A 13,552-nucleotide genomic window follows, 5' to 3' on the forward strand; every position below is an offset into this window, starting at 1 on the left:
TGGAATAACAATACACATTTATATTAGTGCTGTATTTTGGGAAGATATTGGTATAAAAGATGAACAGGAGATACAGCAGAGGTATACATATTTTAATAAACTTATATTTGATGGTTTGATTTAACACCTAGGCTCCTGTTTTGCAGATTTCGGAGTGATGTGGTGGTATTGATGTTTATACAGATGCTAATTTTTAGAATTGTGTCATACACGTTGGGAAACTAATACAGTCAAGTCCATTCATGTTGCTAAAGATCAAACAATGATAGACATGAATGCAGGCCCACATTGCTGGTACAGCTATCCAGTGTAAGCCACACTGAGTTCCCATTTAATTTATTATTTGCTGCTAAAAAAAAATATGTTTTGATTAATCCACAATTTAGACATGGGGTGGTTTTAAAAGTATCATTTCAGAAGGGAGAATTCTTAACCATATCCATGCCTTATTTCTAGTTTCAGCAACACCAGGTACCTCCTCCATGTCCAAGAGGCCTCGAGAGGAGGAGGAAAGCGTCACCATGGTCACTGACACAGAGTCCACCCAGGAGGATACGTCCAGGGCTCCTATACCTAAGAAGCTGCGCATCATCCAAAGAGTGGGTCCAGAGGTGAGGAGGGGGTTACATAGAAATCTTAATAGGTATTTTCATTGTTTTAAATGATCTGCAAACTTGTACAGTTATGTCATGTAGGTGCCGTGTGTTCTCATCAGGAGGAGGTGCTGGTGGAGGACAGTGCTGAGGCTGAGGGGGTGGTACCAACAGACAGTCAAGACGGTGCAGAAACAAGCCAGGTAGGCCATAACCTAATATAAATAATAATAAATCCCGAAGACCTCATTGCAGTAACATTATTAGCATTTCTCAACATTATCTTCACTTTTGCTGTTAACCACATTGTTTTGTAATGATTAGAGTATCTTCAGTCAGAGTTGGCAGTTTTTTCTTTTGCTTTTCAGAAATATAGATATGCTGCAAGTGTTTTACATTTCCTGTTGCAAAAACATGAACATTCTTTTGATGCTGGAGAGTTATGGCCCGCTGCATGATTTTTATGGCCCGCTGAATGATTTTTATCATCAAGAAATCTTATAGCTATAGACTCACCATGAAATTTTATCTCCTTGGAAAGAATGTAACAGTATACAGTGTAACAGTATAGTAAAGTTAAAGCAGAATCAATGTGGTAATTACTTGTTGGAACTACATGTATCAAACCTTTTTATGGAAGATATTACCTTTTCCAAAAGAGTGTAAATGAGCAGACTGCATGTTGTTTATAGTGTCCATTGTTCTGCCCTGCAGACACAGGAGTTTCCAGTACTGGAGGAAGGAGATGAGGGTGCAACCTCCCAGTCTGTCACGATGGACCAAGAGGTTACCCTGACCCAAAGTGACACATCTGAACCGCTGCAGCACGAAGTGATCGTCATAGTAACAGACACAGAGAGTGAGGATGAACAGGAAGAGGAGGATGAAGAGGAAGAAGATCAGGTAAGGAGTTTCTGTCAAGCATTTAAAAAAAAAAGTAAAGTGGCATTAAACACCAGTCGCAGAATTTGTCTTTTAAAAAAACACTTGGTTTCCTGCCATTAATGATGTGACCACTGCTCAATGTAGGACTACGATGAGGAGGAGGAAGAGGAAGAAGAGGAGGAGGAAGATGAAGAGGATGAGGAGGATGACGACGGAGAGATGGGGGAGGAAGGAGAGGACAGTAACGAGGGGAGCGGAGACGGCAACGAGGCTTACGAAGGAGACGACACAGAGGTTTATTTAGTTTGTTGACCTTTCAGCATTATCACAGATTTATAAAGACAATTGTCATTGAAAATACTGAATTATTTTGCCTTTAAAAATGACGCCAATATTAAATAGATCACAACATAATGAACTTAAAAATAGACCCAAACTTACAAATCGCAATTATCTAAGCTAAAACTGATATCTCTTATCTGAAATCTAAAATCCGCTGTCATTTAGGAGTCTTCACATATAGGGGATTGGTGATCTCTTATATCTCACAGGCCGACATCTTGGGATGGTCTGTTTGTTTGTGATTTACAGCAATTATCTTAAGAGGAGTAGCACTCTGCTAGGGGCCCGAGAAAAGTTTCCAGGTTCATTGGCTTTATTATAAATTTGGCTTCATAGTTCAACAATAATATTCAAATTTTGTAATCTAATAGTTCACAGATTACTTTGTAATCTAACAAATCTGACTCTTAAAATCTGCAAATATGTTTAATACAGGTTCTATCTTTCTCATACATTGCTCTTTTGGTGTTCTTTCACATAACCAAGACTATAGAAGTGTAAAACAAAAATGGCTATGTCAAATTATTCCAAGGGACATACATAAGGGGGTTCTGGTATATTCTCAATCTTGTAAAGGTTCCTTGGCTGAAAAAAAAAAAAGACTGATCCACAGCATCAAAGGCCTTGGCAAAATCAGTTGTAGTTAGTGTGCACACTGAACCCAGAACATCACAGGCCTTGAAATAACTAGAACTAATTAATAAACTAATAATAAACTAAACTAATTAATAAATAACAAGATTGTGTGTTGTGGAACGGTTGTGTTGGCTGCCAAACTGCATAGGATCTAGATTTGGCATGATGTCATATTATAAGATCCAGTGCCCAGCAAACTGTTTGCATATTTCTGAGAGCTGAGCTGTTAATGAGATCGGCCTCAGTTTCATAAATGTTTGGAGGGAAATTTTTTGGTATGGGGACAACAGTTGCCTCTTTCCGTTGTTTAGGGACATCTCCCTCATCAAACGAACTAGGTTTGATTGCCTATGAAACATAATGTACTCACAGTTAACACTTTTTATACATCCGCACACACAACTTTCACTTCCAGTACACCATGTTAACCTTTCCCACGCTTTCAGTCAAATGTATGTACCTTTTCCAGATCACACCCACTTTTTTAACACTGTCTCATTTGACTTACACTTGCAATTTGCCCCTGTGTTGTAACTTTCTGTCTGCATGAAAGCTGTTTATTGCTGTTGACTTTAGTTGTTTACCTTTTTACTCTAGTCTTAGTTGAATATGTTCAGTGGGATGAGTCAGTGTCTCCAAGGGACCGTCAACGGTCTTTCACTTGTAAGCTACATGTGGGGAATCTGGTAACCACTGTTGTGGGGGTGGTTTGGACATTAAATCATAATTGATTACTTTTGAAGGCAGTTGGTAGAAGAAAAATGGCCATACCAGCTGTTTTACAAAGCAATTAAAATATGAGACATTTTAGAGGCATTAGAGGGGTCATCGTGAACAGTTTCTAAGTTGTTTGTAGTTGTTTTTGATTCCCTGAATCCTGTAAACCTGAGTGGAAAGTAAAAAAAAGACCTATACAAATCAGAAAAAAATCTCTGAGTAATTTAAAGCTATCTTGTAATAAAATATATTTATTAAACTTGAAAAAAGCACTTGACACATAAAATTATACTAACATAATATGCAAATTATTCGGCCACTCTTTTAGTCGAATACATTTTAATCTAACAAACATGCTCTTTATTTTTCCCATGTGTTGATCTTTTTTGGTGAAATGTATTTATAGTCAATGGGCTGCCAAATCTGCTGATTTGCTGCATGTATTCTTCATCATACCATGCATGACAACAATATGCTCTCTTTTTAAAGTACACATCATCATGTTTCCTCATGGTGATCATGTTTGGTGGCCCTATTTTTTACTTTTGGTATCCATGTTGGCTTCATGATTAGATGGTTTTCTGTTTTATTGTTTGTTTATTTCCTCATCTCTGCAATCAGGTTGGAAAATGAATTTACAATATTGAGAAAGAATTTGGAATAGTGTTTTGAATACAAATAGAATATCTGTCTTTGTGGTTTACAGTTAATACCGGGTGTGTCTGCTAGCTTTAAAAAATGATTATTATTTTTTTAGAGGCAGCAGCACAAAGCAGAACATAAAATTTGTAAACAAGAAAAACTGAGTTTAATAAAAATGCATGTAAAATGTAAGTAAACCGTCAAACAAAGCATTAGAATATGATTAAAATGATTTCACATGACAAATAAAATGATTGAATAGAGTGACAAACTAATGGTTTTGTCCAATTTAAAAATGGTGTATTTTGTCTGTGGGTTCTTTATGGGTCCTCAACATTTTAAACTTATGCACATATGGAAGTATACCTGTGTTTACTCATCGTTTTTGGCCTTTTCTGAAGGGCACCCTTGTTCTGTATAGGGAGAAAATGAATCATAATCTGTATCCTGAGCTCTGCCAGTATATCCTGGCATCTATAGTGTGTGGGAACCATCCATAACCTGCTTCCTCCAATTCTACCCTGTTTGTCTTTTCTACTCATTTTCTCTTTTTTTCTCACTATACATTTTAACTTTTAAATTCTCTTTGTGGTTTTCCCTTTTTCTCTTTATTTCCTTTTGTTCTTTCCTTTCTCAGGGAGCTGATGTAACAGACCCGGGCACAGAGACAGAGGAGAGTTTGGGGGCGTCTGACTCCACCCAGAGGCCAGCAGATTCCCAGACACACAGCTGTAAGATCCAGGAAACCCTGTCAAACGCACATACGTAGATCCACCTCAGACTCTCCACATGCGCTCACAAACTGTCCCGCCATCCAATTATTATCTGACACTTGACGATGACTGAGAAAGCTGTAATATGTTGTTGTCTGTCTGAACGGAAGTTTTGTACGTGTGTGTTAGCCAAAATACAATAAAAAGGTCTTTTAACAAGGGCACTTAAAGGTTGCTTTACTTTGAAAATGAATCTAATGATTCAAGTTATTTTAAGACCCTATATAGCTAGGGGTCAACGTTAAACTTGAGTACATTAGACCAGTCGGGGCTCATAATTAGAAAAAACACATAATACTACTTCCAGTAGGGAACCAGTCAGATTTTCAAATGTAATTATTTTTGGAAACCCAAACAATGTTTAGAACTTACAAAGTGTGCCACACCTTTTCAGTTCTTCCCTACAACATAAATGTACCCCTTTTTAAAAGAAATACAATCATTTTAGTTTGTTTCTTGAACATGCAAGTCATAATGACTTTCTCTAATTTTTAGTAACTTTTGGATGCTTTCAAGTAATTTGTTTTTGATTTGTGCCGTTTAAAAAATCGTCACAAAATCTGAATTTTAGAGGCTATAAATGAAGTGTGGATTGGTTGGGTTTTTATCATTTCTTTTGTTCCCAATTCTTATTTATTTCAAATAAAATGGACCTCTGCTTATTTGAGCATTTCTACTGTTTTAGTCGAGGGCAGTACAATGGAGACGTACTCCACAGAACAACCTATCACAAGTTCTGGTACACGGATGCCCCAGTCACCACGGAGACCAACACATCAGCTGCCCCCTCGCCTGAACATTGCCCCGACATCAGAACTGGGACCACCTGCTCAGGTTCAGGTATAACGGAAGAGTAATTTGTCCTCCATAAGGAAAAGCAGAATATAAATTTAAACAGAATTGTTATTGTTTTGAGTTATTCATGGATATATTTGTTTGGCATTTTAATGTCCTTTCTATGTGTAGATCACAAGCTATGATAATCAATTTTGTAAAATGTAACCCCACAGCGTATGCCTGTTCGTCGTCAGTCAGTGGGCAGAGTCCCTCAGCTCACTCCCGGGGTGCCGGGCAGTTCTGTAAGTCCTCTAGAACATCACAGATTTAAGTCCTTTCATTATTTACAGAAATGGGAGTGTGAAACCTTTTTGTGTGTGTTGGTATGTATTCACCACTTTTCTACCATCTCTCTCTGCAGCAGCACTTCTTTGATGATGATGACAGGATGGTTCCCAGCACTCCCACTCTGGTGCCACACCGCTCAGATGGTTTTGACCAGGCCATTCAGTAAGTCTCACACACAATGGACACAGACCAGGAAGTAGGAGTGGCGAGGAAACATTTGATATGTTGTGTTTAATACTAACAAAACCACTGGTACATGATCTGTTATTACTGCCATTATATGGGGTTTGGTTATTGTTTTTTAGATTAGTTACTGCATAGATTTAACTTCTATACTTGTACTGTTGGTTGCTTTTTTTTAATTAAGTACTTTTAGTTTCTATTTTGACATATCAGTCAAACTACTTTCAATCTTTTAGATTACTTTAAAACTTTCATACAGATTGCTATGTTATGGTCTTGGACATTTATCCCTCCATACATATATTTACCTTTTTTTAAATTTTATAATCAGAGGTTAAAGTGAATATTTAGATAATATTTATTAGGGCTGTCAATCGATTCAAAAAAATTAACTAATTAATCGCACAATTTGCTGTAGTTAATCGCGATTAATCGCATTTTTAAATTGAGACTGAAGCTTGTAGTAATGGATATTTAAATAATGCTAAATCACTTAACTTTACAAATATGAAGAGAAAACAAACAAGGAAAGGTTCTGCTAAGTTCAGAATGTTTAATATCTTTCAGAACAACAGCAGCAACAATTTGGCTTATTTAGTCCTGCTGAAGGCTGCTGAAACGGCTAGAAACTGTCCGACTTGGGAGCAGATTTTTGTCACCACCCCCAATATTAGCCACATACCTAATATACCATATTCTGAATAATATATATATATATATAGAGAGAGAGAGAGAGAGAGAATATAAATTACAATCTAGGCAGTACTTAATATCATAAATATTATAATATACATAGTGTTTAATCTGAATGACTAAGCAAAGCACATATATCTAAACACAGAAATGCACATCAATATCAATGTTACACATTAAACCAGTAACCCAAAACCACAAAGGTGTATGTTGGCCTAAAGGGAAAACATTGAGTGTAGTTTTAGATAGCGACGCTGTGCACAGCAATCCATTACCAATGTAAAGCTATTGACTACATTTCCATTCCAGCACCGCAACCAGGAAGTAGCTTGTGTGACAGTGAGACGCACCAATTTCAAACATTTACTGGAATATAGTCACGGATACTATCGAGTCGACAGCGTTAAACATCAGACTGCAAATAAGGTTTTATCAGCGTGACCAACGTAACAGTTATCAAGCAAACAAATCGCGCGACGTACATATCGGCAGCACAGCACGGCGCATGTAGCGAAACAGCAGCTTACCGGTGGCGCATCTCTCCTGACGAGACAACATGTCGGAACTAGTACTCGGTCCCGTTTATAGCCCGTGCTCATTCATTTCTGGATTCTAACACATCATCTTTTTTTCTCTTTTGGGATCTTACTGGTCCATGTTTCAACTCTTGACTGGCCCGTAGGCCTACTTCAATCAGGTAAATCCCTCCTAGAGTAGCGCCGCCTGCTCTTATGGAGACGTATTACGTTTCTCAGCCGCCACATGAAGTAAACAAACACAGCTGCATTAATTTCGTTAATTTTTTTTAACGAGTTAAATATATAAAAATTAACGCAAAAATTAACGCGTTAATTTTGACAGCCCTAATATTTATATTTAACAGTAAAAAGTGGGGGGAAAGGACCTAAAATACCTGGGACTGCTGTCACTCTGCTGTTTTATGCCACTGAATGACTGGTTTTTTGTTTGTCAGTTTTCCCCAAGTGGCCGGTGTGCCTCGCTTCAGGTTTGGTCCCTCAGACGACATGCCACAGACCACTTCCTCCTTGCACTCTGACCTGGGACAGCTCGCATCACAAGGAGGTACACCGCCGTCACATGTTGTGCAGTCTGCGTAAAACAGCATTAAACACCCCACCAGCTAACTGCAACAGAAAGATTGTTTTTTTTCTTCTTCACAGAAACGTGAAAACTTCTTACTTTTTATTTGTCTTCAGGTCTTGGGATGTATGAAAGCCCCTTGTTCCTAGCAACTCACGAAGAGGAGTCTGGCGGACGCAGCGTTCCCACCACACCGTCACAAGTTGCAGCACCAGGTAGCTGTTTCCGTTTGTCTCAGTCAGTCTGATATAAAGCATCTGTTCTGTTTATTTGTAGACCGACCCTTTTCATCAACATTCTTAACACAGTTTACAGTTTCTGAAAGTAGTCAGTAAGCTGGATGGAAAGCGTCAAATTTGGGAGTGTTATCAGATGCTTCAAGAAGATCAGTGAGTCAGTAAGTGTATTTCTTTCTTCTTCTTTTTTTATGTTCTTGTCTTCCAGTAACAATCTTCTCAGAGGTGGCACAGTCTGACACCGCTGAGCACTCCTCCCAGTCGGTTCCCATGGTGAGCACGTCCACACCAGGCCTGCCAGCAGCAGCCGCTACAGGGGAGGATAGAGACGACGTCTTCCTGGAGCCAGACACTGATAGGTAAGGCTCACTCTTCTCTGCTGTTTGTCAATCTTTTCATATGTCTTTTTTTCCAGCTGCTGTTGGAATTCAGATGTCTGGCAGTCAGCAGGCCCTGCCCTTTAACTGCAACATTCATTATTTGTTGCCATGTAGGCTTCATATCAGAAATTAGGGGTGGGGGAAAAAATCGATACAGCATAGTATCGCGATATTTTCCGTGGCAATACAGTATTGATACACAGACGCCGAGTATCGATCTATTATTATATATGTGTTGGTCAGTTTGTGTACTTGACAATCTCATTTTGCAGCAACAAAATTGAAGTGAGCTGAACAGAGAAATGTAAAAGTTAGCAGGTTTATAATAAGTGCATCTTGTGATTAGGGCTGTCAGTCACGATAGCCAAACCACACAGCTGGCAACCTGCAGGTGGAGTCGGTGGAGACAGGCTCGGATATACTATACATACAATACATACATACAATACTGTGGACTTGTCAGTCTCGCAAGCAGTTTCAGGAAAGTGGCTGCATGTGTCAGACAATGCACAGAACATTAACTGTACAAGGCAAGCCTACAGCTGTCCACGGAGTGTGGAAGTATATCGTGTGTGTGTGTGTGTGTGTTGTGTGTGTGAGTGTGAGTGTGTGTGTGTGTGTGTGTGTGTGTGTGTGTGTGTGTGTGTGTGTGTGTGTGTGTGTGTGTGTGTCAGACCTGCCAACATGTACGCATTTTGCGTACCCTTCAGTACGCTTGTACGATTCGCTGCTCTCTAGGTACGCATTTTGTTGCATCTCGCATTTATCCCGTTTCAGTTTCTATGCAATCTACATCTGTGACGTTGATTCTGCCGCTGAGCAGAGGAGTGAAAAGCTTTCAGCCAATCATAGCGCTGCATTTTAACCCTCCGCCCACCTGCCCCTCCTAGCCAAATGCTTCGCGCGTTTAATTCAATACAGTCACAGTGCCTCAGCAAGCCAGGCTGTCCGGATAACTGTAGGCTTGCATGTCATGGCTGAACCGCCTCAAAAAAAAGGTTCGGAACGATTTCTTAACAAGAGAGATGGCCTTTCCTCCACATGTCCAGGCTACCTCACATAGACAGTACGCGTTCTGCACCGTGTGCAAGACAGACATCGACATCAGTCACCAATGGGCAACAGGTAACGAACACAGTCCCATAAACAAATACTCCCCACCCCCCGAAACATAATGATATTAAAAACAAATGGATGATGGGAGTAACTCGTTACAATTCAGTGGTTGAACTGACTGCAGAGATACATTTGCGACACGGACATTATTTTCCGGAGTTGTTTACGCTGCGTTAAAGCGTAACGCACTGTTCCCCGTGGTCAGAGCCAGAACCAGACGGTAACTGACAACATCTGTGTCCTGTCAGTGGCGACAGCAATGTGACCGAGCAATTAGCACATGTCGAGATTTAATGTTTAGTCTTGCTACACGTAGGCTAATATTACATTTTATCAGCGGTGGAAAGTAACTATAGCCGTAGGTATACTACCGTCGGCTACTTTGATTCAATTTTAATTGGGTATTTTTCATTTTCTCCTACTTATTAGGCTACTTCTAGTCCACCACAATTCAGAGTAAAGTAGGCTATTGAACGTTTTACTTAACTATTTATTTTATAGCTTTTGTTACTTTGCAGCGTCATTTAATAATACAAAATAATATGAATAAATTATGATGTATTAAAGTGGATAAAGATGAGACTTTGTTAACCCCGTGGTGAAATTTACAAGCTACCTGCCAAGAATACTCCCGCTTTTATTTTGGTGAAAGTAACTCAAAAGTAAAGCAAAAGTAGTCATTACAATTCAGAAACTGTAATATTGTAATATAACTAATTACTCTCAAATGACAGTAATTAGTAATCAATAATGTATTACATTTTGGAATTAACTTGCCCATACCTGGTGTCAATAGGCTAGCCTATCACACCTGCCATCCTTCCCATTAGTTGTGGGCAGTTAGAAAAGCGGTGGAATGGCTAGAAAACTAAAAGGTTTTAGAAAGGCCAGGTGCTGATTAACGTAAGATAAAGGTAATAGTTAGGCTATTTATGTGATGTGATGGCAACTGACATAATGCAATGTCACCCATGTCAAATTTTTAAAAGCATATCTAAAATATCTGACCCATGTTATTTATTAGCCTATAATTGTGTCTCTGTCAGGCTTCAATCTCTGCTTTTTTTTAGTAGTTGCTTTAGGCCTATTTAAAGTTGCTTTATGAGTAAATCATTACTTAAACTACTTAATTTCCCTTCAGTAATCAGAAGAAGGCTACATGTTAACCTGGTCTGACTCTCATCTTTAACACAGAAGTACTTAGGCATATCTAAGCTCTAGATATTAGCTCTCTCTGCCTCCTGTTGGTTAGACTAACAAATATATGGGCACAAAATATTGGACAGGATATAAGACAACATTTGTATAGTAGTTTCACTACGCGTACAGCCATTCATCCACTCCTCTACACAGTAATAATAATTTATTGTAATCTAGAAGGTAGTGATGAGACAAACAATGTATTTTCAGGTGGAAGAAGTTTCTATGGGCTGTGCCTCCTGTACAACGTTTGTTTTCAATTCAATGTTAGGAGTGATAGCAGTAATTGTATAACATTTATGGTCTACTTCTATATGGTTATGGATTAACTAATTAATCTAATCTAATTAATCCATATTCGTCCGCTTACTAATAAGTAACTAATAAATCTTGATTGGTGAAATTATATTATGTAGTATGTTGTTAAGTATCTCATAGGTTTCTCATTGGTGATTGGCGGTGGGCTGTCGGTGATTGGGGCGCGTGGGGGGGGCGGGGGTGTACTCATAAAATTTCTTCAAGGTTGGCGTGTGTGTGTGTGTGTGTGTGTGTGTGTGTGTGTGTGTGTGTGTGTGGTAAAGCTCTGACCTGCAGAGGAGCAGAAGCTGCACCTTCGCCAAAATGAAGACTGAAAAACAGAACTGTTTTGGTACAAACATTTACTCACCATGTGGCAGATAGCTAGATAGATTTAATTTATTAATTATATATTATTTAATATTTAGTGTTAAATAATTGTAAAATGTAGTACAGTCTGTAGTCTGAGAACATACGTGTCACAAACGGTAATTCCACAACAGTACATCTGCGTGAAAGACGACATACTAAAGGAGATCAAAGACTTATTGTGGATATTTAAAATGTCTTCCAGTTCCACTGTTAAATATTCTTTAGAAATAAAAGAGACAATATTATCGCAATAATTTCTGGGACAATGTATCGTACAGCAAAATGTGTTATCGTGACAGGCCTACTTATGATTTATTTTTTATTTTCTTGCATTCATGTTTTCGCAGGTGATTTTAAGACTGCATGACTGTCTATTTTGATCAGATCCCAAGCATGTTGTGTGTGGGTCTGTTTATTCCAGGTCCAGCGGAGAAGTGTCAGTAGATCCAGTGGTCTCGCAGGGAGATATAGAGGAGCCAGGCCAGCAATATGACAAGGCCAACCTTCCCTCCACCAGCCAGGAGCCCTCCTCTAGCTCTGCAGGTACAGTGTAGCCACATGACTGTGCAGATCCCTACTGTGAATGACAATTTAGCCCCCTATGTATCTTAATACACTCCACAGGCTCCCTGTTAATTTCAAGACTGACTACACCAGAAAAATATTTACTCAGTCCCAATACATAGTATGTCAAATGCTCTATGCCAAAAATACCAGTCAAAGTACAAGTCCCACTGCATTCGATCAGATGCAGTAAGCAAGTCGGCATGCTTTTCTGACCCACAATCCTTTGAGCAGCATATATGAGCAAGAGACTCAAAGTTCAAAGTGCAAGGTTATGAAGAAATTGTATGTCCCAATTGTGTGCATACTGCATGCAACAGTACACACTTTGTATGGGCAGCTGCAGTATGTACTAAATAGCACTGCATGGATTGGTTCCCTTTTTGGGGCGGCAGTAGCTAACTCCGTGGGGACCTGGCTTGTGAACCGGAGGGCCCCCTCGCTCTGACCTCTCTCAAACGTGTGTGTGTGTGTGTGTGTGTGTGTGTGTGTGTGTGTGTGTGTGTGTGTGTGTGTGTGTGTGTGTGTGTGTGTGTGTGTGTGTGTGTGTGTGTGTGTGTGTGTGTGTGTGTGTGTGTGTGTGTGTAAAATAAAATTAACAGAGTGAAGACTGAAATTGATTGAAATTCCCCAAGAGGGATCAATAAAGTATACATTATATTTTATTAATACCTATCTGACCTTTTAATTCCCTATACCCCCTCCCCTAGGTCACTTAGGTCCTCTGACCAGTCACTTCTGGTCGTCCCTTGGGCTCGGCAGAAGCTCTGGGGCGACCACGCCTTCTCAGTTGCGGGCCGCAGTCTGCGGAACAAACTGCCCCATCACATCAGATCTGCCCCCTCTACTGAGTCGTTCAAAGCACCGCTCAAGGCCCACCTCTTTCCTTTGGCATTTGAATGTACTTAAAGTGCCGCTACTAATTGGCATTTTATAATAGTTGTTAATTTGTTTTTGCATTACTCATCAATTTTATCTGGATCCCTGCCTGAATATATGTATAATTGTTTTTGTCTGCAGTTGACCCGCTTTATTTATATGGTCAGTTTAAATGTGCTATAAAAATACATTTGACTTTACTGGACTTAATTAGTGCTCAATTCCGATTGCTGTTATATATTTTTTTTCTAGATACAAGCAGTGCTCCACCTAAACCCTCTAGACTTGGACACAGCAGACAGCTGCAGCGCTGGCCAGAACACCGTGGCGGCCGCATGAAGAGAGGAGGTAAGCACGCAAATTGGGAGGTTATGGTGCTGACATTGCTCATGAGCTTGAAACTGTTCCAGGGCCACAGTGACTTTGTGTATTTAGTCCATGGCTCATTTTCAAGGTGCTTGAGTTTGGCAACAAAACATTCATACAAAAGCATTTAAATCCTATCTGGTACACCAATGAAAGCATCACAAATGGATTAACATTTGCTAGAGGTTGATTATTAGTTCACTTTTGCATAGAGGCAGCAGAGTTGCAGTTGTAAAAAGCAGCCTGTAAAACCCAGCGTTAGAACGTAGAGGGTACGGCCGCTCTCTCGCACTCACTCACTCATTCGCGCCTGACACACGGACTGCAGCGTGCAGTTCAGTGTGGCGCCGACTGGTGCAGATCGCTCTCCTTCGGGTCTATTTTTTTAATGAGTCAGAAGCAGAAAGCAAAAGCTAACTTTACTTTTAGTGATATTAAACAGAAATGTTCTC

The 13,552-nt window shown here is 39.6% G+C and overlaps 1 protein-coding gene across 3 annotated transcripts in view; it reads left to right on the top strand.

Moving 5' to 3' along the window:
• tprb (translocated promoter region b, nuclear basket protein) overlaps nucleotides 1-13,552 on the top strand; it is a 31,294-nt gene that overhangs the window by 17,044 nt on the left and 698 nt on the right. The window contains exons 38-51 of one of the 3 annotated variants that reach the window (XM_039810521.1): nucleotides 457-611; nucleotides 716-796; nucleotides 1,308-1,496; nucleotides 1,623-1,772; nucleotides 4,453-4,546; nucleotides 5,274-5,428; nucleotides 5,599-5,667; nucleotides 5,787-5,875; nucleotides 7,563-7,672; nucleotides 7,807-7,905; nucleotides 8,135-8,285; nucleotides 11,713-11,834; nucleotides 12,566-12,756; nucleotides 12,987-13,082. In XM_039810521.1, the coding sequence (XP_039666455.1) occupies nucleotides 457-611; nucleotides 716-796; nucleotides 1,308-1,496; nucleotides 1,623-1,772; nucleotides 4,453-4,546; nucleotides 5,274-5,428; nucleotides 5,599-5,667; nucleotides 5,787-5,875; nucleotides 7,563-7,672; nucleotides 7,807-7,905; nucleotides 8,135-8,285; nucleotides 11,713-11,834; nucleotides 12,566-12,756; nucleotides 12,987-13,073 (1,742 nt within the window). In that variant the 3' untranslated portion in view covers nucleotides 13,074-13,082. The remainder of the gene's footprint in view (nucleotides 1-456; nucleotides 612-715; nucleotides 797-1,307; nucleotides 1,497-1,622; nucleotides 1,773-4,452; nucleotides 4,547-5,273; nucleotides 5,429-5,598; nucleotides 5,668-5,786; nucleotides 5,876-7,562; nucleotides 7,673-7,806; nucleotides 7,906-8,134; nucleotides 8,286-11,712; nucleotides 11,835-12,565; nucleotides 12,757-12,986; nucleotides 13,083-13,552) is intronic. The other 2 variants (XM_039810522.1, XM_039810523.1) reach the window with 2 other exon arrangements.

This window comes from Perca fluviatilis, chromosome 9 (assembly GCF_010015445.1).
Source record: "Perca fluviatilis chromosome 9, GENO_Pfluv_1.0, whole genome shotgun sequence".
Classification (NCBI taxonomy): Eukaryota; Metazoa; Chordata; class Actinopteri; order Perciformes; family Percidae; genus Perca; species Perca fluviatilis.